General features: G+C 44.9%; 2 protein-coding genes and 1 non-coding gene across 6 annotated transcripts in view; all 3 read right to left on the bottom strand.

Annotated features, from left to right (window-relative positions):
• The window catches only part of lama5 (laminin, alpha 5), an 84,465-nt gene extending 81,074 nt beyond the window's left edge, over positions 1 to 3,391 (bottom strand). For 3 of the 4 annotated variants that reach the window (XM_034295996.1, XM_034295994.1, XM_034295993.1), the window contains exon 1: positions 2,660 to 3,390. In XM_034295996.1, the coding sequence (XP_034151887.1) occupies positions 2,660 to 2,953 (294 nt within the window). In that variant the 5' untranslated portion in view covers positions 2,954 to 3,390. Of the gene's footprint in view, positions 1 to 2,659 lie in introns of all 4 variants that reach the window. The other variant, XM_034295995.1, reaches the window with a different exon arrangement.
• Positions 3,392 to 15,961: 12,570 nt separating this feature from the next.
• On the bottom strand, positions 15,962 to 20,657 carry rps21 (ribosomal protein S21). Its single transcript, XM_010900351.2, has 6 exons — positions 20,573 to 20,657; positions 20,042 to 20,123; positions 18,550 to 18,613; positions 17,425 to 17,496; positions 16,747 to 16,802; positions 15,962 to 16,025 (listed from the first exon to the last, which is right to left on the bottom strand). Exons 2-6 carry the CDS (start codon positions 20,089 to 20,091, stop codon positions 16,016 to 16,018), a joined length of 252 nt encoding a protein of 83 aa, XP_010898653.1. The 5' UTR covers positions 20,092 to 20,123; positions 20,573 to 20,657; the 3' UTR covers positions 15,962 to 16,015.
• Positions 17,095 to 17,231, bottom strand: LOC114840606. Its single transcript, XR_003782729.1, has one exon. It is a non-coding gene; the product is annotated as a small nucleolar RNA SNORA9 (small nucleolar RNA).
• Positions 20,658 to 22,383: the final 1,726 nt, after the last annotated feature.

A 22,383-nucleotide genomic window follows, 5' to 3' on the forward strand; every position in this document is an offset into this window, starting at 1 on the left:
AATAATGATCTTGTTCCAAACTATCGTTAATGTTGAAAAGCGATGGGAACTCATTGAACAATGGTCTTAATTCGGTACAACAATATGTTAGTTATGCAGTGGTTAAGACACACCACCGATGGGAAAATTAACATATTTGTTTTATTGCAGAATATACAATAATTAGCAAGCAAGGAAGTTTATTTATATAACCTAGCACAATTCATAGAAGTTTAACGTGCTTTACAAAGAAAAGAAAAATGAAAAAATGCAACAGAATAAAAACAGTCAGATTGTCACAATTCTCTAACCACCCTCCCTTCATGAGATCATCTCTGCATCGAAGTCTCACCCGGCTGTCTCCAGGGGGACATTTATACCATGTGTGTATATGCATTTAAAATTCATCCTCAATGAATTACAGTTCCCAAAACTGTTTACTGCACCACCGCGGTATCTCAATCCTTCCGCTCCAGCGATAATACCTACATCGATGTCTAAATTACAGCAGCAGCACAAGAACATTATCCATAATCAGCAGATTGTTACATTTCCACAGAGGTTATTCCTCTGATAGCACAGATTTTATTTTACAAAATCATTCTCTCTCTCTCCCTCTCTCAACCACTTTCCTCTCGCGCCTTATTTCACTGAAAGCTCAGGGCGCGGTGAAGTTCAGATACAGACCATGGCTCGTCATGACATTTATCTCAGTTTCCTAAGAAGTTATGCTATGCCTGTTGTCATGGAGGCACATCTGAAGACGTGAAAAATGTGTACTAGCCTTTTTGACACCACCGGGGGAACCTGGCAGAATAAATATTGAGCTCAAATTAAAATTGTAGCCAGTGTGTTTTTATAAAGAGAATATTAAAGGAGCAACTAATACTGTCGACTTGTGTCTGCAATCTGCTGTAGCAGAGAAGCACTTCATTGGGTGGAATACCGTTTTACCGGTACCATTTTACCGGTGCCCATGGACTCTGATCAAAAGTAAGGTTCTAATAAAAGGAATGGCTGGCCATTTGGGACACACAGGCCAGTCTGGAGCACCTGTTGCTGAGTAAACCCCCTTTTCTCTCCTCTTTAAAATGACTCCTATTTCATAAAGCTGCTGTGTAACACACATTCTGAGGAGAAACGTTGCGAGGGAGGGGGGGGGGTGGACAAGCAATACCGAGGAAGAGGGAGTAAAAACTCTAATTGAAACCATTATGGACCAAAAAGCACTGATGCACTAGTGAGGAGTGTGTGTGTGTGTGTGTGTGAGAGAGAGGAGTGAGGGAGTGTGTGTGTGTGTGTGTGTGTGTGTGTGTGTGTGTGTGAGAGAGGAGTGAGGGGCCTTCAGGGATTCCAGTGAAAACAATGTGAGAGATTTAATGTTCTTGTCACTCCCACTTACGCACGCTCTCTTCTCTCACACTCTCTCACGCACGCACGCACACACACACACACACACACACACACACACACACACACACACACACACACACACACACACACTCCCTGACTCCTTCACCTGCTGTTCTTAATTAATAAAAACACATTTATGTCTCTCGAACACAAAAACCGGATTAGAGGTAGCGGGTTGAGTGGGGCCAGTGTGTTTGTGTGTGCGTGCATGAAAGGGAGAACCTTAGTGTATATTGAGGGGTTAGAAATGATTTCTTCGCAAAATTCATTAAGTGGTTAAGCCATTCCTTGAAAATAAAAGTGACAAGAGCACAGGGGGAAACCAAGCCGAGCCTGCCAACTAATCTACATATTTCCTCATTGTAGTACGATAATTTCACTTGCACAGGAACTTGTTTTCCAACCGATATTAATTCTCAGTCACATGGAAATGCGTAAATGGGAACGTTTTCTAGAATACTACATTATTACAGGACAGTTTGTTTTCTCCGTCATATGCATGTCCTTTGATGTCCTATACAGAACGGATTACAATGGACTTCGATGCCCGACTGGTGACCGTTGGGCGGTAGGACATTCCCCCTGCTTCATGCCTCAAGGCCATCTATCCCGAACTACGCTACATACCAAACGGCACCATGTTCTCTTTGTAGTTCATATTTGACCAGGGGCAGAGCCAAAGAGGGTTTGACCTAGCGTAGGCTACTACATGGAAAACAGGGGGGCAATTCGGACAAAAACGTACCCTGAAAATGCCAGAAATTCCTTTGGAGAAAATGCATTCCGAATACTTTTGCCGCAGGCTCGCATTTTACTCTATGTTTGCACATTTCACTGACTTGCCAACAAGCACAGTCGTTCCCCGTGGAAACACACACGTGCGTGCGTGTGTTTTAAAACCCCAACGCTCTCAAAAACTACAAATAGGTTTGTAACTAGTTAATAACTCACGCTTTAACACATTAATAAACTCTATAGGAAACTACACCGCGCGTGCTTTCTGCACACAGCGCGCCCCTAGACGACATGGCCACCGCTCACTCCCTCCGAGGAATGTGGAAACAGGTGGAAGGCAAAGTGCATTAAATTACATACCCTAAGGATATTTTAAATGCTACAGTAATAAGACATGAGCTTGTTTTAATCGAACTTTAATATACATTTATTTATTAAAAACTTTTTTATTAATGCCTAGGTATTTAGAGGCGTTCATTATGGTATATTTTTCATTAAAAAAAAAACGATGTAGGCTTTTCTAAATGCTTACCTGAATGGTTTGACTCGGGTCCCCTGAAACCGGCCCCCCTACCAGCTTGCAGTACAAATCGTGTATTGACCGTCCATTGTCGCCCTCTCCACAGGTCGCTGTCGCCGTGATTTTGGTCCCTTCTGCCAGGTTAAAATAAGGCGGGTGCAGGCTGTAGCCATTAACCCCGTTGCTAGGCAGCTCCTGACCCTGGGCCGAGAGGCCGCAGATTACCAGACATGACAGCAGGAACACAAACCGTGTTGGGCCACCAGCCGCCGGGGATCGAGTCCCCAACACCGGTCCCCTCGCCATCGTGAATTCACCTGCGGTAGTCTGCTGCGGTTCGTCGGACAAAGTGGCTACCAAGCAAGAATGACAACAAACTAATGGACTCTAAAAAAGCCGAGATAATAGCCTTACTCCGTTGTTTAAAAACCACCACCGGAGTTAAAAGCGATGTGAAAACTGTCGGAGTTTATTGCCCGACGGAGCGGTGCGGAACAGTCCATGCGCTGTGCTGCGGCTGTAGTGGTAGCCTATGAGTCTTTGGCTGGGACGAGCCGGGCACCTTTCTGCGCTGTGCTCCTATTTGGTTTCTCTCTCTATCGTTTTGCCCTTGTGGTTGAGCAGGGGTGTCTCAGCGCCCCGGACGACAGACTGGTCACCTCTGGGACTACTCCAGCAATACCACTACACCTTCGTCTCTACGGCTTCCCCCTCAGACAGTCTGTCTCAGATTTATTTTATCTTTCTCCATCTATCTCTGACTGGCTATCCTGTTTGGTCGGTTTATCTGACATTTCAAATGTACATTTTCTTGCCCATGCACTCTCGTAACAATGTGTAAATAGTTCAAATATAAACGTCAGTGGAAAATAAAGAGATATTAAATATTAGTTACATTCATTATGGTGGCCTTTTCTCATGACTACGGGCAGGGCCGACCCTAGCCTTTTGGGGGCCCTAAGCAACATTTTATTTGGGGGCCCTAAGCAACATTTTATTTGGGGGCCCGCTCCTCCCTATTGGTTCGGGGCTCACTAGCGGACTGGGGCCCCCTAGAGGTCGGACTGGGGCCCCATAGAAGCGATCACATATGCCGTCTACGGCACTGACTATGGGTCCCGTCAAGCTGCCGTGAAACGTGATTTTTCTCCAGTAGGAAAACTGAAACAGATAAGATTGAGACAACACAGGAATTTTGTGACTGATTAAAATTGTTTAAAAAAAACCAAAAAACATCATGTACAGATGTATTTGAACAAGTGTCAACCTTTTGAGAGAGAGAGGTTGTGTGTAAATGTAAATGTGTGTGTGTGGGTGTTTGGGGATGGTCCAAACCAAGGACTGGACAAACAAGACAGGAAACAATGGACAGCCAAGGGACACCTTCTCCTGGGCCCTGACTGTTAAGGCTTTTGTTCGGTATTTTGTGTTTATCAGCTCAAAACCCAGGAGAGATAGAGAGGGAGGGAGAACTCCTCAGTCTAATCCTCAGACTCCATAATCTCTTCTCTCACATTGTGAGCTGTCACTGTATCACAGGAGCTTTGTGTCCCCTGTCGGCAAACATCGTCCGTGGGCCAGTCACACTGTTTGGTTGGTCTGAAATCCTATCAAGGCAACATTCTTCAATTGAGACCCAGAGTTTGGCCAAAGGCTACTCTCTTAGGGGAAAAAAGATCAACAAAAAGTTTCTGTAACCCTTTGAGGTGCGTTTTGGGTTTCAAGGGAGCACTGTTTTGGCTTCGCTGATGTGTCAAAAAAATATTCACCCCTTTTCTGAACATAAAAATATAGAAAAATGTCAATGCAGAATTTTTTTTGTTGGTGCAATTAAATAAAGTCTATTAAAGATGTAGGAAATGCACCGCAAAATAACCCTCCTTAAATGTTTTTGGGGGACTATCTGTTCAGCCATCTTAGATACGTTTTACTATATGTTTCTATGCACCATAGTTTTCAATACATTTTTGAGAAAGCTTATGCAAGTTCCAACACTCTAAATACAATGGTTAAATTCTCCACTGTATGTCTTAAAACAATTCCATGTTAGCTTAGTAGAAATTACAATCACCACCATCATTACAACGGAGGATTATAATGCATCATGAAGCTCCTTGACGTCCCCACAAGACATAACACCCACAACGTTCACACAGACCACCAATGTTGTCAAGAGGGAGCAACAGCGACTCAACTCCCTGAGGAGAAGTTAGAATCCCTCCCTTTCCGATACGCCCCTCCTGTCCCTCTCTCCCACTTCAATCTACAGTAGGGAGTTCTGTACCTCCACCTGCATATCTCTCTCCACCCTCCACTACTACGTATCCCTTCCACTCGCTGCTCCTCTCCTTCCCTCTCTCCCACTTTGATCTCCCTCGCTCCTGTAACCACCCCCCATATCTCGCTCCCTCCTCCTTCCCCTCTTTATGTATCCCTCTCACTTGATGCTCCTCTTCTTCCCTCTCTCCCACTTCTATCTCCCTTGCTCTTTCTCTCCACCTCCGTCTTCCTCCCCCTTTCCAAACTCCACCCCTACTCTCTCACCCACTTCCCCCTTTACTACATCCCACCTAATCTCCCCCCCCATCTCCCAGCCTCTGTCCTGTTCATTCCTGTTCTCCCTAGTGAGGCTGGCCTTGGAGCAGGGCTGCCCCCTCCCCCCTCCCAGGTGTTTCCCGTCCCAGACCTCCCTTAGAATAGACCACATCTGGAAAGCAGATGTTAGATGAGACAGGTAGTTCGCAAATAAGACTCAATAAAGACACGCCCCAAGAAACAGTCTGTAGGGTCACACAAGTTGACTACAGACAGGTAGAGGGTACTGTAGACCGCACACATCTAGACAGTCCTGTAGACCGCAGATATGTAGACTGTACTGCAGACCACATATATGTAGACTGTACTGCAGACCACATATATGTAGACTGTACTGCAGACCACATATATGTAGACCGAACTGTAGACCACAGATATGTAGACAGTACTGTAGACTACAAACAGGTAGACAGTACTGTGGTGTCAGACAGGTAGACTGCAGACAGGTAGACTATATGGTAGACCACAGATATGTAGAAAGTACCTTATAGTCAGACAGGTAGAACGTACTATAGACTACAGACATGCAGACAGTACTTGTAGAGTACAAACAGATAGACAGAATTATAGACTACAGACAGGCAGACAGTACTATAGAAAACAGACAGGCAGACAGTACTGTAGACCCTGGGAACAAAAGACACAACCTAAATAATAATAATCCCCTCTTCCCCTTTTGACTTTCAGGGTGGCAAAACTCCAAGAACATTCAACACATACCCTGGTTTCCTAGAAATCTCAGTATTTTGGGAATCAGAAGGAAATAAGCAGGAAATCTCCAATCCTCCAACAAGGGCTTTCGGAATACCAGGGAATTTATTTAAAGTTCCTGGAATTCCTCCCCCTTCTGACTTCCTTTCAGGATTTAGACATAGTGGATTGGTCAGGAGGGACTTCTTACCATACATCTTCCACCTGTTAAATCATTTGAGAGGCAATCAAGCAGTCAACGTTATAGGGATTAGAGGAAATCCCTCTCTGCTGTTGGCATCACACACGCACACACACACACACACACACACACGTTGACCTTTGCCCCCAGTCTAAGCAAACTGCCAGAGGTCGGCCAGCAGGGTTGATTTAGGAAGTCTCCCATCAATGTGTTAATACTATAGACTCATCCACTAATACACAACTACATTCCTGACCAGGGATACAGACACTCTAAACTGCACACTCCGCCCTTGGTCGTACACTACTTTTGACCAGGGTCTATTGGGCCACTGGTATGGAGTAGTGCACTAGGCAGGGAATAGGGTGCCATTTGGAAGGCAGGATATATGTTTAAAGGGAACATGGGGCCAAGACAGAGGTCCCGCTACATGTGGACGAGGGAAATGTCACTGACATGTCACAATTTACTTTAATGTTTAGAGAGTAAACTTCAGTTCAGGGGGAGGGGGAGGGGCACCCGGGCATTCCCAATGGCAAGAAGTAGTGCACAAAAAAGGGAATAGGGTGCCATTTAGGAGTCAGAGGTGTGCGAAAATAGGGAATGAAGAGAGAATGGAAAGGAAGCCTCTTAAGTCTCTTCATTTAGATTGTTCATCTGTGTCTCAGACCTCCAGAACAGGGTGACTTCCAGGTGGGTTGCCAAGAGAGACACAAAAGGGTTGGAAAGAATAAGCCACCTGTTGTCGTAGCAACGACCTACCAGCTGAACTCCACTCGCACTCAACAGCTCGTCTTCCCCCGTGAAGTTTTGTTTCTTTGTTTCGCAGGCCTCCTCTTAAGATGGACGCACGCACACACAATGTAGGCAGGTAGAAACTACAATCACAAAGACACCGATTCCCATTCCTGCATACACTGTAAAAACATTGTCATTTTTTCCTGTTACCATAGAGACAAATATCCAACATTGTTCAAGTCAGACGATGTCACAGAGATGCCCCGATAAGAGCTGAATGAACAGTGCCTGGTATCTAAATGGCACCCTATATTTCTGAAGGACGTCGTACACTACTTTAGACCTTAGTTGGAAAACATAAGCGCATTACATACAAACTGGGTTGCTACTGGGAACGCAGTAGAGGGATTTGTTATATCTCCAACAAAGGAGGTACTCAAAGCACAGCAGAACACTGGTATGAAGGGATGCAAACAGTGGAGCTGTGTGCTGAAAGACATGACAGACAGCATGAGGTAATTTAACCAGAGGCCACCAGGCGAGAGAGACCTACTGTATAATGAGGTACTGTAGGGAGACTGAGACCTACTGTATAATGAGGTACTGTAGGGAGACTGAGACCTACTGTATAATGAGGTACTGTAGGGAGACTGAGACCTACTGTATAATGAGGTACTGTAGGGAGACTGAGACCTACTGTATAATGAGGTACTGTAGGGAGACTGAGACCTACTGTATAATGAGGTACTGTAGGGAGACTGAGACCTACTGTATAATGAGGTACTGTAGGGAGACTGAGACCTACTGTATAGAGAGGTACTGTAGAGAGACTGAGACCTACTGTATAATGAGGTACTGTAGAGAGACTGAGACCTACTGTATAGAGAGGTACTGTAGAGAGACTGAGACCTACTGTATAGAGAGGTACTGTAGAGAGACTGAGACCTACTGTATAATGAGGTACTGTAGGGAGACTGAGACCTACTGTATAGAGAGGTACTGTAGAGAGACTGAGACCTACTGTATAATGAGGTACTGTAGGGAGACTGAGACCTACTGTATAATGAGGTACTGTAGAGAGACTGAGACCTACTGTACAATGAGGTACTGTAGGGAGACTGAGACCTACTGTATAATGAGGTACTGTAGGGAGACTGAGACCTACTGTATAGAGAGGTACTGTAGAGAGACTGAGACCTACTGTATAGAGAGGTACTGTAGGGAGACTGAGACCTACTGTATAATGAGGTACTGTAGGGAGACTGAGACCTACTGTATAGAGAGGTACTGTAGGGAGACTGAGACCTACTGTATAATGAGGTACTGTAGGGAGACTGAGACCTACTGTATAATGAGGTACTGTAGAGAGACTGAGACCTACTGTATAGAGAGGTACTGTAGGGAGACTGAGACCTACTGTATAGAGAGGTACTGTAGAGAGACTGAGACCTACTGTATAATGAGGCACTGTAGAGAGACTGAGACCTACTGTATAGAGAGGTACTGTAAGAAGACTGAGACCTACTGTATAATGAGGTACTGTGGAGAGACTGAGGTACTGTGGAGAGACTGAGGAACTGTGGAGAGTGAGAGTAAGCACAGAGTGATGCCAAGAGGAAAGAGGTCAGGGCAGAGCTTCGTTTCATGATTCCCTAGTAGATTCTTAGTACTGACCAATCCGTGACCACGGTTGCGTAATCTCAGGTATTGGCGGCTAGTAAGCTAACGTCAGAGGTGTGGAAAATAGCTAGCTAACCTAACCTGACATAAAAATGGAACATAGATATGTCTGGCACACAAATGAGGAAAGATAAAGACGTTACTGTCATGGCTGCCATTGACAAAGGCCTTTATGTAAGTTGTTTGTGCCACAGCATGATAAGACTAATGTTGATAGGTCGACTAACTTTGATAGAAAAGATCAAGTGAGAAAGGGAGACAGTGATCATCAGCAAGTAGTGAGGCCTAATTACACCGGTTCCTGAGCCCTGACACAAGCTTCTGGTCATCCTATTATAACTGAAAAAGGGGTCAAGAGATGGTGACTTGATGAAAAGGACATGAAATGCTGCAACAATCACACTTCGCTCCTTCTATCAGGCCTAGAGAGGCTGAGAGACAGATAGAGGAAGAGAGAGCAAAAAAGAGGGATAGAGCCTAAACAGAAAAGAATGGGGAATTAAAAAAGTCTGTCGCACAAGTCGAATTTCACGAACTGCAACTTGTTCAAACAATTTCTATGCATGAAATTTTTAAGACCTCAAAATGTTTTTAACCTCCATACATTTCTATAAAAAATGGTAGTGGGCTAGCTCAAAGAACATATTAATTAGCAAAACGTACCGTTGCTTTCCAGTACGATTCCATTTTGAACTTGAGAGGATTTACTTCAACGACCACTAGAAACGTTAGCTACTCTTTACAGAAGACTGCTCGCTTCAGATGAGCGAGTTCAAAGCATCAAACTCTAAAAGAACATGCTGCCAAATGAACACGATTCTATAATATTTGTACACAATTTGTAAGAAGTTTAGATGCGATGGAACGGTTGACGAAAAAAAGAAATCACTGAAAAAATATATTCATTTTTTTGGGGGGGCCATATACCACACCCCCTGGGGCCTTATGGCTTTTTTTTTTTAAAACAGGTACCAATGCAGTAAGAGCAGTAAATAAGGATGTGATCCCTGTGGTATACAGCCTCCTATAAGCCAGGTGGTTTGAACACTGTATGCTGGTTGGCTAAACCATTGTAAATTGAGCAATGAAAACGTATGTAACGTCATACCAGTGGTATACGGTCTCATATAGTATGACTTTCAGCCAATCAGCATTCTGTATTTAAATCACACCGTTTATAAGAGACCATATCCCGCAGGTATGACATCAAACAACTTCAGGGTTGATTTTTCAGAGTTACATCACTGAACCTTCATTGAGCCATGGCAGCCACGATTCACTATAGCAGTCAGTGACCTTCAGCATTTGTGGTACTTTGCCAATCACTCTGCGACACATGATAGCTAAGAATAACTCTTAGCTGTGGTATATTAGCTAAGCAGTATTACACCCCCTTATGGCTTCATTATAAATTGGCTGGTTCAAACCTTATAAGCTGTTTTGCTTTAAATTGTGGTACATCACAGGTTTGACTAACTACATTGTTAACATGTTTTTTATTTTTAAACACAACTAAGGCATGCCTGGAGTTGGTGGTATATGGCCAATATACCTTGTGCCAATTTCCAGGCACATAAACTGTCTGTATTTCAACCCGTCCCCCTAATAACCCATCGCTTGACTGTACATTACCTGGGGAGGGAGGAGTTTCAACAGGCACTTGAGGAGACATTCAAAAGACGCCTGCATAGAAATTACAATTATTCTCTTATTGAAAGATTTCATGAGTTGAAACATCGTCATGTGTTTGGGGGCAAACGAAGCTCACACGAGTCTCAACAACAACCCCCGCCCCCCCCCCCCCCCCCCATTGTAAGGAAATACACTGTATTCAGCTGCCTGCATCTCTTTTGTAGGAGACCACTACAGAAGATTGCCCAAGCACTGATTCGCCAACACATCCTCCTACAGACAAAACCACATAAATAAAATAAAAGGGATTTCATGAAAAGTGACAATGCGCTAAACACAATACCAAGGTCTACCCGACAACACCTTGTCTGGCCTGAACCCACTCCAGTCTGAGATTAGGGTCTGCATTATCAAACCTGGTCAAATGATAAGCTGCCACTGGTCCGGGGTCAGTTTTGCATTCTACGTTGTAACAAATAGGAGAGCGTATGAAATAGGCAGGATCTGATCGTAGATCAGCGGTCCTGCATAAAGATACACTGTGAACTCAGAGCAGCATTCCTGGGAAGCTGTCCCACATGCCCTGATCAGATTGTCTGTCTGAGAAACTCCTGTTGCATTCTGGAGGGATGTGTTTGAAGGTCTGGGGGGTGGGGGTTAGGGGAGGGGAGGGGGGTTGGGGGGAGACGGCGGGAACCTTTTTATGGTTGACTGAGGGCAGGTGCCTACATGCTCCTGTTGGGTCTGTGACTAAGCTACACGACCGCAGCATTCCCACCCACTTCTGCGTCTAACCGTTCTTGCTAAATTTAATTAATCCATCAGGGCAGTCGGCCATGAAACCTTTAACACACACGGTACAATGGCAGGTCAAAATGTTATTAAACAAATGGTAGAATAACATTTAAAGACTAGTTTCTCAGTCTCTCGTTTTGTTCACCTGCTTTGAGGCTGTGAGAGGAGAGTGAATGCGAGGGAAGGGCTTCTTCTAGGCGCCAACAGACAAGGACACCAGGACAGAAGCCCCCATTCAATGCTTCGGTCTGGAGAGTGACTAAACTCGGCACTGAAGGAACAATAGAACTACATAGACAATTGGCGCTGAAACAATAAAGCTCGACAGATATTATACTGTGTGTGGGATTTCAAATGATCCTCACAGACACAGTCAGTCAGAGGGACAGCCAGAGAAAATGAGGTAAAAGACTCGAGAAAACCCCCCGAATAAAGAAGCGTGTTCCGGCAGCCGTTGAGTTTGAGTAAGAGGTCGTTTGTAGAGATTTAAAGCGTTTTCCTCTAAGCACAATAAGCGCCCCCAGGAGTTACCACTCCAGATTCAGGGGCTGTCATCCCCCTGTGAATACACATTCAGACATAAAACCACCACAGATATCTTGACACTAAAAGCAACACAAACACACCCGTTCTGAAAGACTCGCTCTGCATGCTACTGGTGTCCTATCAGAAGCAACACAAACACACCCCACCTGAAAGACTCCATCCGCCTGCTACTAGCATCCTATCAGAAGCAACACAAACACACCCCATCTGAGAGACTCCAGCTGCATGCTCCTGGCACCCAGGAGCCATTATCCATCAGAAGATAGAATGAAAGTTTTATTTTCACCAAATCGACAAGTCTACTCCAGGGAGTAAAGGACACAGGGGTATGCTATTGTCTTTGTGTGACACTCAAAACATATGAACCAGGTATATTAAGACTCTGCCTCAAGAGTCCTATCCCCTCACAGCTCTTTGGCCCTGAACTTTAGCCACACAACCGACAAACGCCACTAAACGTATCCAAGTCGAAGCTCCATGGCTAACTGAGTCAGAAAAAGCACAGCTCAGAAATTCCACAGGGAATTTAACAAGCTGCTTCCTGCTTTAAGTAATGTCAGTTACCCAAATGTTCTGAATTACCAACCAAATTTGTCTATGAGAGAATTTACGACCGGTAACATCAGAAGCCCAACCATCAGGAGGCTAGGAACCTGATCTATAAGTTGGATTTTTATAACACAGACACCGTCTCTCTGTAACCCTGAGCTGCTTTTCAATCAGCACCATGTTCCCTAAACAGAACCCCACAGGTTCTGGTCAATAGTTAACTACAAAGGGAACATGGTAGCTATAGTCTGCAACCTTGATATCCAACTGTCTCACCCTAACCAAACAGACCAGGAAGTGGGACATCAAGGAGAGACGTGAGCTCCTGTGAACACTTCAGAGAACCAACTCCCATGATGCAGCTGGCTGTGGGAGAGCTTACAAACAGGAAGTAATGCTGTAATCAGGTATAGTCTGTAATGAAAGGCTTCAATGAGCCTGGGTCTTTCATTTCACCTGGGAGAGAACAGAAGAGGACAGAAGGGGAGGGGTAGAAGATGGTTTGTGGAAAGAAAGAATGCAAACACAGTCCTTTCATTTCACCCAAGTGAGAGAAGACAGGCAAGAGAACCTGAAGTCAAAACAGTCTGCCATTAGCTGGAGAGGCTCCTCTGCTCCACTTAACACTGTGTGTTTACACTGATGACCAGCTAGATACTACCCGTTATCACATTTAAACACAGACAGATCCAGACCACACCATGGGAATTAGCTTTAAACAGCTGCCCACAGCTGTTAGATTAGTCGTTATAACACAGGGATGAGAAAGATTAATTCTGTGTCCACGAAATGCCATCCTATTTCGGGCATGTCGGTGCAAATACAGTGTGTGTGAGGAAACTTGGGACACAACATTTATTCCCATTTGCTTGATTACAGGTGGACAGAATTAGAAAATCATTCAAACTTGAAACACTGAAATAAATGAACACCAATCAAACGTTTCTGAAAAAGCACATAAGGATAAAGGCTTGGGGTAATGAAATGTTTTACGGATTAGGTTGAGATAGATGTGATCTCAGACTGCCATCTAGTGGTACAAATAAACTGACAACTTTGTTTTAACAAAACAATCTTGATGTTTGAAAGAGAAGTTTGAGCAGTAGTCAACAACCCACATATTACTGGAATTATTTGTAATTTGGGACAGCTTCATATCATGTTTGATGTTATACATTAGCATTGTACTTATCCTGCATCAAAGGTGGTTTGGTCACCAGACGAGTCTACAGAACCGTCAGGTGACAGCAGCAGTTCACTCCAATTCCCTTACACTGATATTTAATCTCACCATGGTTCATTGAGGGGTACTCACAAACCAATCATCGGGTTAAATGAACAGGCTGATGGCTTAGTTTAATACATTCACTGTAACCCGCGTCTGCCAGAATTCCACATTTAAATCAGTCGGTTTGTTTAATCGATGTTCATTCTCAAATGTCTCTGAAGTTTGGAATCTCCAATCACTTAAAACCCAGCATGAAGACCAGAATAGCATGCACTATCCATCCATCCATCCATCATCTTCCGCTTATCCAGGGCCGGGTCGCGGGGGCAGCAGTCTAAGCAGAGATGCCCAGACTTCCCTCTCCCCAGACACTTCCTCCAGCTCTTCCGGGGGGACACCGAGGCGTTCCCAGGCCAGCCGGGAGACATGGTCCCACCAGCGTGTCCTAGGTCTTCCCCGGGGTCTCCTCCCGGTGGGATGGGACCGGAACACCTTCCCAGGAAGGCGTTCCGGAGGCATCCGAAACAGATGCCCAAGCCACCTCAGCTGACCCCTCTCGATGTGGAGGAGCAGCGGCTCTACTCTGAGCTCCTCCCAGGTGACCGAGCTTCTCACCCTGTCTCTAAGGGATCGCCCAGCCACCCTGTGGAGAAAGCTCATTTCGGACGCCTGTATCCGGGATCTTGTCCTTTCGGTCATGACCCAAAGCTCATGACCATAGGTGAGAGTAGGAACGTAGATTGACCGGTAAATCGAGAGCTTCGCCTTGCGGCTCAGCTCTTTCTTCACCACGACAGACCGATACATCGACCGCATTACTGCAGAAGCTGCACCGATCCGTCTGTCAATCTCCCGTTCCATCCTTCCCTCACTCGTGAACAGGACCCCTAGATACTTAAACTCCTCCACTTGAGGCAGGCACTCTCCACCAACCTGAAGTGGGCAAGCCACCCTTTTCCGACTGAGGACCATGGCCTCGGATTTGGAGGTACTGATTTTCATCCCCACCGCTTCACACTCGGCTGCAAACCGTCCCAGTGCATGCTGAAGGTCCTGGTTAGAAGTGGCTAACACGACAACATCATCCGCAAAGAGCAGCGACGAAATCGTGTGGTCCCCAAACCTGACACCCTCCGGCCCCTGGCTGCGCCTAGAAATTCTGTCCATAAAAATTACGAACAGAACCGGTGACAAAAGGGCAGCCCTGCCGGAGTCCAACATGCACAGGGAACAAGTCTGACTTACTGCCGGCAATGCAAACCAAGCTCCTGCTTCGGTCGTACAGGGACCTGACCGCCCTTAGCAAAGGACCCAGGACCCATATTCCCGAAGCACCCTCCACAGGATGCCGCGAGGGACACAGTCGAATGCCTTCTCCAAATCCACAAAACACATGTGGATTGGTTGGGCAATCTCCCATAAACCCTCCATCCCCCTGTAGAGGGTATAGAGCTGGTCCAGTGTTCAACGGCCCGGACGAAAACCACTGTTCCTCCTGAATTCGAGGTTCTACTATCGGCCGTATTCTCCTCTCCAGAACCCTGGCATAGACTTTCCCGGGGAGGCTGAGTAGTGTGATCCCCCTATAGTTGGAACACACCCTCCGGTCCCCCTTCTTAAAAAGAGGGACCACCACCCCGGTCTGCCATCCCAGAGGCACTGTCCCTGACCGCCACGCGATGTTGCACAGGCGTGTCAACCAAGACAGCCCCACAACATCGAGACTTGAGGTACTCAGGGCGGATCTCATCCACCCTCTGTGCCTTGCCACCGAGGAGTTTCTTGACCACCTCAGTGACTTGAGCCTGGGTGATGGACGAGTCCACCTCTGAGCCCTCATCCTCTGCTTCCTCAATGGAAGACGTGACGGCGGGATTGAGGAGATCCTCGAAGTACTCCTTCCACCGGCCAACGACATCCCCAGTTGAGGTCAACAGCTGCCCACCTCTACTGTGAACAGCGTTGGTAGGGCACTGTTTCCCTCTCCTGAGGCGCCGAACGGTTTACCAGAATCTCTTCAAAGCAAGCCGATAGTCCTTCTCCATGGCCTCACCTTCTCCATGGCCTCCACAACCACCCGGGCTGCAGTCCGCTTGGCCTGTCGGTACCCGTCAGCTGCCTCAGGAGTCCCACAAGCCAACCAGGCCTGATAGGACTCCTTCTTCAGCTTGACTGCATCCTTTACTTCCGGTGTCCACCACCGGGTTCGGGGATTGACGCCTCGACAGGCACCGGAGACCTTACGGCCACAGCTCAGAGCGGCCGCTTCGACAACGGAGGTGGAGAACATGGTCCACTCGGTCTCAATATCTCCAGCCTCCCTCGGGGTTGTGTAGCATTCACAACAAAACCAAAATAGAAACTGACGCACAAACTCATTCAACAATTTCCAATTATTGACCTTGTTGTAGCCCAACATGCTAACTCTCCATTGGTCATTTAGCAGTAACCTCCGATCCAATGAATCACCTATAGATGTTTTGCCATGTCCAGATAGGGTTTGGATTAGAATAGGCAATTAGGATCAATCTTGATCAGGTTTCTTATCCAGGGCACAAGCACAGACAAAAGGCTGCAAAACCTAACTTCGCCCTCCTGAAACCCAGGACTACAGGAGGAAGGACGACCTTTTTGCACAAGAAAGCGAGACTTCAAACGATTTCATTTTTAAGTGGTTTTATTTTACAAAGTAACTCTGGAGCACCACCGCAACCTAGAAGTTCCTGTGAAAGAAAGATGGTGGTTAGAGAAATATCACAGTGGCGTTGTTGGCTTGAAGTGCATTCTATATCACGTTTCATTGTCACTCAGAATCAACTGCAAAAGCATTCAACTGAATTGAAAGGCACAAAGGCACCGTCCATGAAAAGCTTCATCTCCAGAGAACCATTTGCACATTTCACAGTGTGTATTACTTCTCAATGAACCCACCCAGTTGACCCTTGCATTCCAATGAATGAATCCAAATTTACAGCTATGAAAGCGACCGAGTTTACAGCACGCTCGGCGTCGTTGTTGTGCTAGAGCCAGATCAAAGTGTTTCATTTCACCACATAACGGCACGAGGTGAAATGGGAACGAGTGCCAAACAACGGTCGCCAATTAAACCGCCGGCTGGCTAACGGTTCTGTATCCACAGCATGAACCAGCCTATTCCTCACGGAGCAGAGCTGACTGGGATGAACGTGGACATGGTTTATCTACCCCTGACAGATGTAAGACTCAGTGCCATTACAGGACACCGCCTTGCCCAGTTGACAGGGGACACACGTCATTTATAATGGTGCGAATCCCAAATGGCACCCAGACCCCTCATGAAGTCCACTACTTTCCACCAGGGCCTATGGGGCTCTGGGCAAATGTAGTGCCCTGCAGAGGGAAATGTAATTTGGCATTCCCAGTTCGCCTCCTCTAGTCCCATCAAACAGTCACTCATCCACTTACTTTGAGACAATGCTGTCGTCCTTGGCCAGCCTCAGGAGGGAATCGTCCGACTCGCCCTGCAGAACAAGACACGGTCCGTTAAGTCAGAAAACACAAAGTATTTCCCCCCGAAAAAAGTCATGAGTTAACTAGTAGAAGTGGGTCAAACAGCATGTATAACTGAGCCACGAAGTGGAGACATAAGGACCACAAACCAACCATATTATATTCATTAACATATTAACAATGGGAACTCTGACTAGGCCACTAACAAAAAAGAAAAGAAAAAAGTACATACGAAGCTAGGTACCCAAATATACTGTTAGAGTTGTAAACGGACGCTCTAACATGTCGTTCTTCTAGTTGAAGTAATGTCTGAAGTTTACCTATAACCCTGCCATGGAGGAAACACAGCAGGGCCTCAAACCATATCAGTTCTCTCTAGCAGACGCGTTAGGAAAGGACAGAGCCACGACAGGCTAAGCCTCGCTGACAACAGCCTGCGACAACAAGGCCTTGTGCAGACGTGAAGAACTTCAGTAACTCGCCCCAGAATTCTGTTTCACAAACCCAGGTCGGAGGGCTCACGGAATCAGGAGACATGGGGCATAGATATCTACAACTCCAAAGAGGATTCCAGGAATACCAACGTATTTGGGTAAAACACCTGAACACACAATCCTAGCCACACCAACCTACCATTCTACGGATGGCACCACAGATGGCGTAGGTCTTGAACTGGCCGTTGAAGCGCCCAGTTACCTTGTCAACCTGCAACAGAAAACGAACAACTGTTTGGCAATGTGTACAGGGCTGGTCAGTTAGACAGCAGCTAGGGGACCAGTGTGCAGAACACACCAACGAAATCCCTACTGTTGTTGGGGGGTAATTCACCATTTATATTCCAATTCCACCTGAACACATTGCAGTGAGCAACATTCAGAATGGAATTGGATAAACCAAAAAAGGAACCAGACCAGCCTAGTTCAGCCGGCACGCAATTAAATGTACATTTTGTTGCCTTCACTGGATTCGAAACCAGGTCTCCCAGGTGAGTGGCTGTGTCTTTAACCACTACACCATGTGATGTACGCTTTCCCAGTGTCTGCATAGCATCTCCACATTAGATCGTTCTGTCACGCATTGACATTGCGCCAAGTTTGAATATTAGACGCCATTAAGCAGTGTGTTAAACTGACTAAGATTTCTTAAGTGGAGCTAAACCCCCTTTCATATGTGATTGACATTACGACAATAACTGTCAAAATAGGTGGCGATAACTGACCTTCTCGACAAGTGAAAAGATGAGATTAGTTGAAACCCCTACTCTTTTACTGCCCAAGGGGTTTTTAGCTAGGCTATATTACCCCCAAAATCAAGCATGCATACTTTGAAAATCCACCAGAAACAGTCGCACATTAGCGTGAACAGTTTAAGCCTAATATAACAGCTACTGAAGGTTGTAGCCAGCAATGTTTTTATCCATCTGGAACAAAACATAATGCATAATTTGCTTTGACGAGATTCGAAGGCGGGACTTAATGGTTGCAGGTCCGCATCTCTAGCCACTACGCTATTTAACAAGGGGTAGTCAGTTACTCAGTGACATTCACTCTTCCTGGCCGGCAAAAAATAAACCATAAGAGTGCCTGAGCCTACCACCAGGTGTCTTATATGGCCCCATTTCTTTGGCATTGGTTGTCCGTGGGCATCGACCACACAACCTTAGCGCGGCAGGCATATGGGACCTGCAGTGGCTGAAGCCACTAAACAAGTGCAGCATGACAAATGGCCTTCGGAGTTAGACGGCACGTTGTTCGTTACCTCAGCAATGTTGATCTGAATGGAGGCATGATCCTTGGCTCCAATGATCCTGTTGCTTGCAGAGCTGAAAGACATGGTAGCTTGTTAGGGCAGCCGCAGGACATGGTATGAACCAGGGAAATGATCTCAAAGGGCCTATTGTATGAAGAATCCCGGTACCCAATTCAAGGCAGACCACAGAGAAAGTATTTCGGAATGAAACCAAGTAAAATACAGTCATCCTATGAGTAAATCTACAACCCAGGGTTTCCCACTCCGGACTTCAAGGCCAGCACCACTCCATAATTTCATTAGAACCCTCCAAGCAAGAACTTATTTAGTCCTGGGACATGAGGGGGGTGACATTAACAATGGGGTAGAACATAAAACCAGCAGGCACTGGACCTGGTAGGATTAGAGTTCAATACCTGTGTGCTACAGAATCTACTATAAAGTAACCTCAGTAACCTAGTTACCAGGCCACCGCTTGAGCCTCAAAGAACTTCCATCTGTAGCCGGCTTTGTGGTAGGGACTTCAGTAACATCTTTGTCATGTAATTTTAGCAAATAATATCAGAAGTAATGTCTGAAGATTACCTATAAGCCTACCACAAAGACGACACTACAGTCCCAAACTCTCAGTTCGCGCTAGAAGACAAGTCAGGAAGAGACAGAGCCACAACAGGCTACACCTCACTGACAACAGCCTGCAACACCAAGGCCTTGTGCAGGCATGAAGAACTTCAGTAACTCGCCCCATAACTCAACGTTTCAGAAGTCCAGGTTGGAGGGCTGACGGAATCAGGAGACATGGGGCATATCTGGATTTCGGCAAAACTGTTGATAACTAAAGTTGTTTGTAGTGCGTGTCCTGACAGCGGTCTAGGTGAAACCATGGTTCAACAGACTTACTGTCCTTCTGAATATGGCATCTTTATTCCACAGGATAAGTGATAAGAGATTTGAGAAAAGGCATTTTCATGCTTTAGCATGTATCATTAGAAATTCCAGATAAGAGCTCTTTTAAAAAAAAAATGTCTCTTAAAATGCATTTTCTTTCAAACAGGCAGCCTATCACAAGTCACATGACGGGATATACAGTGAATACAGGCAGGAAGGCTTTTTTTATGCATACACATATTTAGGACATACTGCATCAAGTGTAATTGGGCCACTTAAGGGTTTGCTCACAGTGTTTTAAAAAGCACAACCAGAAAATAACTTAAGTGAGTTAACCAAAAGTTAACTCACACCACTGAGTTCTGGGGCGCCTCCACAGTACATCTAGAAGACTTTTCCCAGGGAGTGAAAATGTACAGATATATAATGCTAAAGACCCCATGAAAAAGGTCTGAATCTTTCGTTATTTAGGATAATTACAGCTCAAATATTTTAACTTCATTCAATATCTTGAAACGGAACTCAACTTTGCAAAAAGGTCGAACTACATGTTAACTACGCAACGTACCCAGCGCTAAGTAAGAAGTCGCAGGATTGACACTGTGGTACTCACCATTTACGTGGGACGTACAGGTCCACGAATTCACCGGCGTCGTTCTGCATTCTGATTTTGGGTGGTGATCGGTCCACACGATCTGTGAGCAGCAGATTAGAGATTGGGTATTGATCAATTACTGTAACTCTATACGGAAGTTCGGTACTTAATACTACTAATAGGAAAGCTAGACATTTACTCTACTTTAATGTTAAGAGAAAACACTTCTGATTTTTTATCCGAATATAATAGACATGCATGTGTTTTCTTCGATAACTCTCCGTCGGAGAACTCTCATTGAGCAACTACGAAGCCATGTGAAAATATGCATAGACAGAGATGGCTTTCAGCATGTGGCGCGTCCAGTACTGTGGTAGCATCCCCAATTTTTTACAGAAATATGCTAAAATAACGAAAACATTCGGACCAAACAACACACTACCGCTAGCGGAGTTGCTTATAAATATATTACTTCACTTAAAAGTCGGTTGTCCTACATGAAAGAACAATTTTATTGTATATGTAGAACAGAGAAATTCTCTCCCTCACCGTCTTTCACAAATGGCTGACAGGAAAGAGTGAGCTTTGCTATCGGAAGTTAAACCACTCAGTTTGGTGTCGCAAACAATTACTTCCGTACGGAAACAGAAAACATAAAACCGTTAACCGTTAATAAATTATTATGAGAATCCCTGAAAATATTATGCTAATTGAGTTGAAAACAACGTCTGTCTATCCAATCATAATATCAGCCCTTAATCCAACTGGTTTCAGGCTTTCAGAATCTCACATCTTCAGATAATAAGTATACATACACATTACCTTAGATTTAATGGAAATATCATGGGATGCCACAAGGTGACAGTGATGTAGCACCATTAATTCACTTCTTAAAGAAGTGATTACAGTTTTTCTCAGTCGCTTTGGTGCATTTTTTAGATCAAAAGTGCAATTCTTGATACTACTTGTACAAATTCCAAATCATCTAGTCACTTGTGCATATCATTAAAGCAATTTCTTATTCCTTTGAACAAATTGCAATTGCTTTTGAACATATTGCAATTGAAAATGTACAATTGTCAGCTTTTTTCCACATTTTCAATCGCTCAGGTCTTGTTGATTAAAATATAGTAGATGGTCGTCTGTTGAATAGTCTTACCCCTCAGAACATCTAGGCATTAGTTCCTTGCATATGCCATTACATGCAAAATTGTTGAACTATTTGTCATGAACTGTCAAGCATAGTTTTACACATTTCTATTAGACCTTTTGCTATGTTACCAGTACGTACAGGTAAAACATGTATCTCTGTAACTACTTTACAGCAACATTTTATACAACATACAACACCCAGCATCTACTCAACTTTTTAGAGACTCTCTACAGGGCTCTCAGCCCTGATGATGAGAGGGGTCTGTTTAGAGAGGATTTGCCAAAGTATGTGGTCATTTGTGATAATGTGAGTTTCCAACGATCAAACATCTTAAGGCAATGGTTTGTGACCCACCCGAGGATTCTCATAGAATTCCTCCCACCTTATTCACCATTCCTTAACCCAACTGAGGAGTTCTTTTCAGCATGGAGGTGGAAGGTGTACAATCGTCAGCCACACACAGAGATGACCCTGCTGGCTGCAATGGATGCAGCATGTGAGGACATCACAGTAGACCCCTGCAGAGGATGGATGAGGCATTCCAAAAGATTCTTTCCACGTTGCATTGCAAGGGAAAATATCCGGTGTGGATGAGAATATGTGGGCCGACAGACAGGAACGTCTGGATGTGTAGAGACTAGAACAGTGTTGTGGGCAAAGTTGTGCCTTAGGGGTGTTTCCTGTGTTTCTTTCTAATTTAGTTTTTTTTCCTTTGTGCCCCATGTCTTTTTCTTAATGTAAATTATTATTTATTTTTTTTCTTTCATAAAGTAGCACTAGTAAAAGCTGTGAAAAACAAAATCCTGTCCAGTCTCTTTCAATCAATAACCCACATACAGTAATATGTAAATAGTACTGTTGAAATTGATATATTTCAGCCTTGTGCATTTTCAATACAGTAACTGTCATCCAAACTGTAGCCTAAGTTTACATCAGGTAATACTGTCAAAGTACACAGTTGCATTGACAACATGCCTAAACATTTTGACAACGTTGTTGGTGAACAATGACTCCATGACTGATCACTCTGATGACACTGACATGATCATTGGCATGAATATTTACTTTTGAGAGATGTACTAAGGGTTTCTAGTGACTGACTAGCTTTAGAAACATATCTATTGTATATTGCAGTTTGTACAAATTGTTCTGAGAAATGCACTTATTATTTTGCACATGTTAGAGGTGATGTGAAAAACGTATGCAA

The sequence above is a fragment of the Esox lucius genome, chromosome 12 (genome assembly GCF_011004845.1).
Source record: "Esox lucius isolate fEsoLuc1 chromosome 12, fEsoLuc1.pri, whole genome shotgun sequence".
Taxonomy (NCBI): domain Eukaryota; kingdom Metazoa; phylum Chordata; class Actinopteri; order Esociformes; family Esocidae; genus Esox; species Esox lucius.

Excerpts from the sequence above, each read along its gene's own strand:
- rps21 (XM_010900351.2), bottom strand. The coding sequence starts at position 20,091 with ATGCAGAACGACGCCGGTGAATTCGTGGACCTGTACGTCCCACGTAAA. Across the intron at positions 17,497-18,549 it reads TTCAGATCAACATTGCTGAG|GTTGACAAGGTAACTGGGCG; the intron begins GTAACGAACAAC and ends TTTCTGTTGCAG. Across the intron at positions 16,803-17,424 it reads GTGGTGCCATCCGTAGAATG|GGCGAGTCGGACGATTCCCT; the intron begins GTAGGTTGGTGT and ends CTTGTTCTGCAG.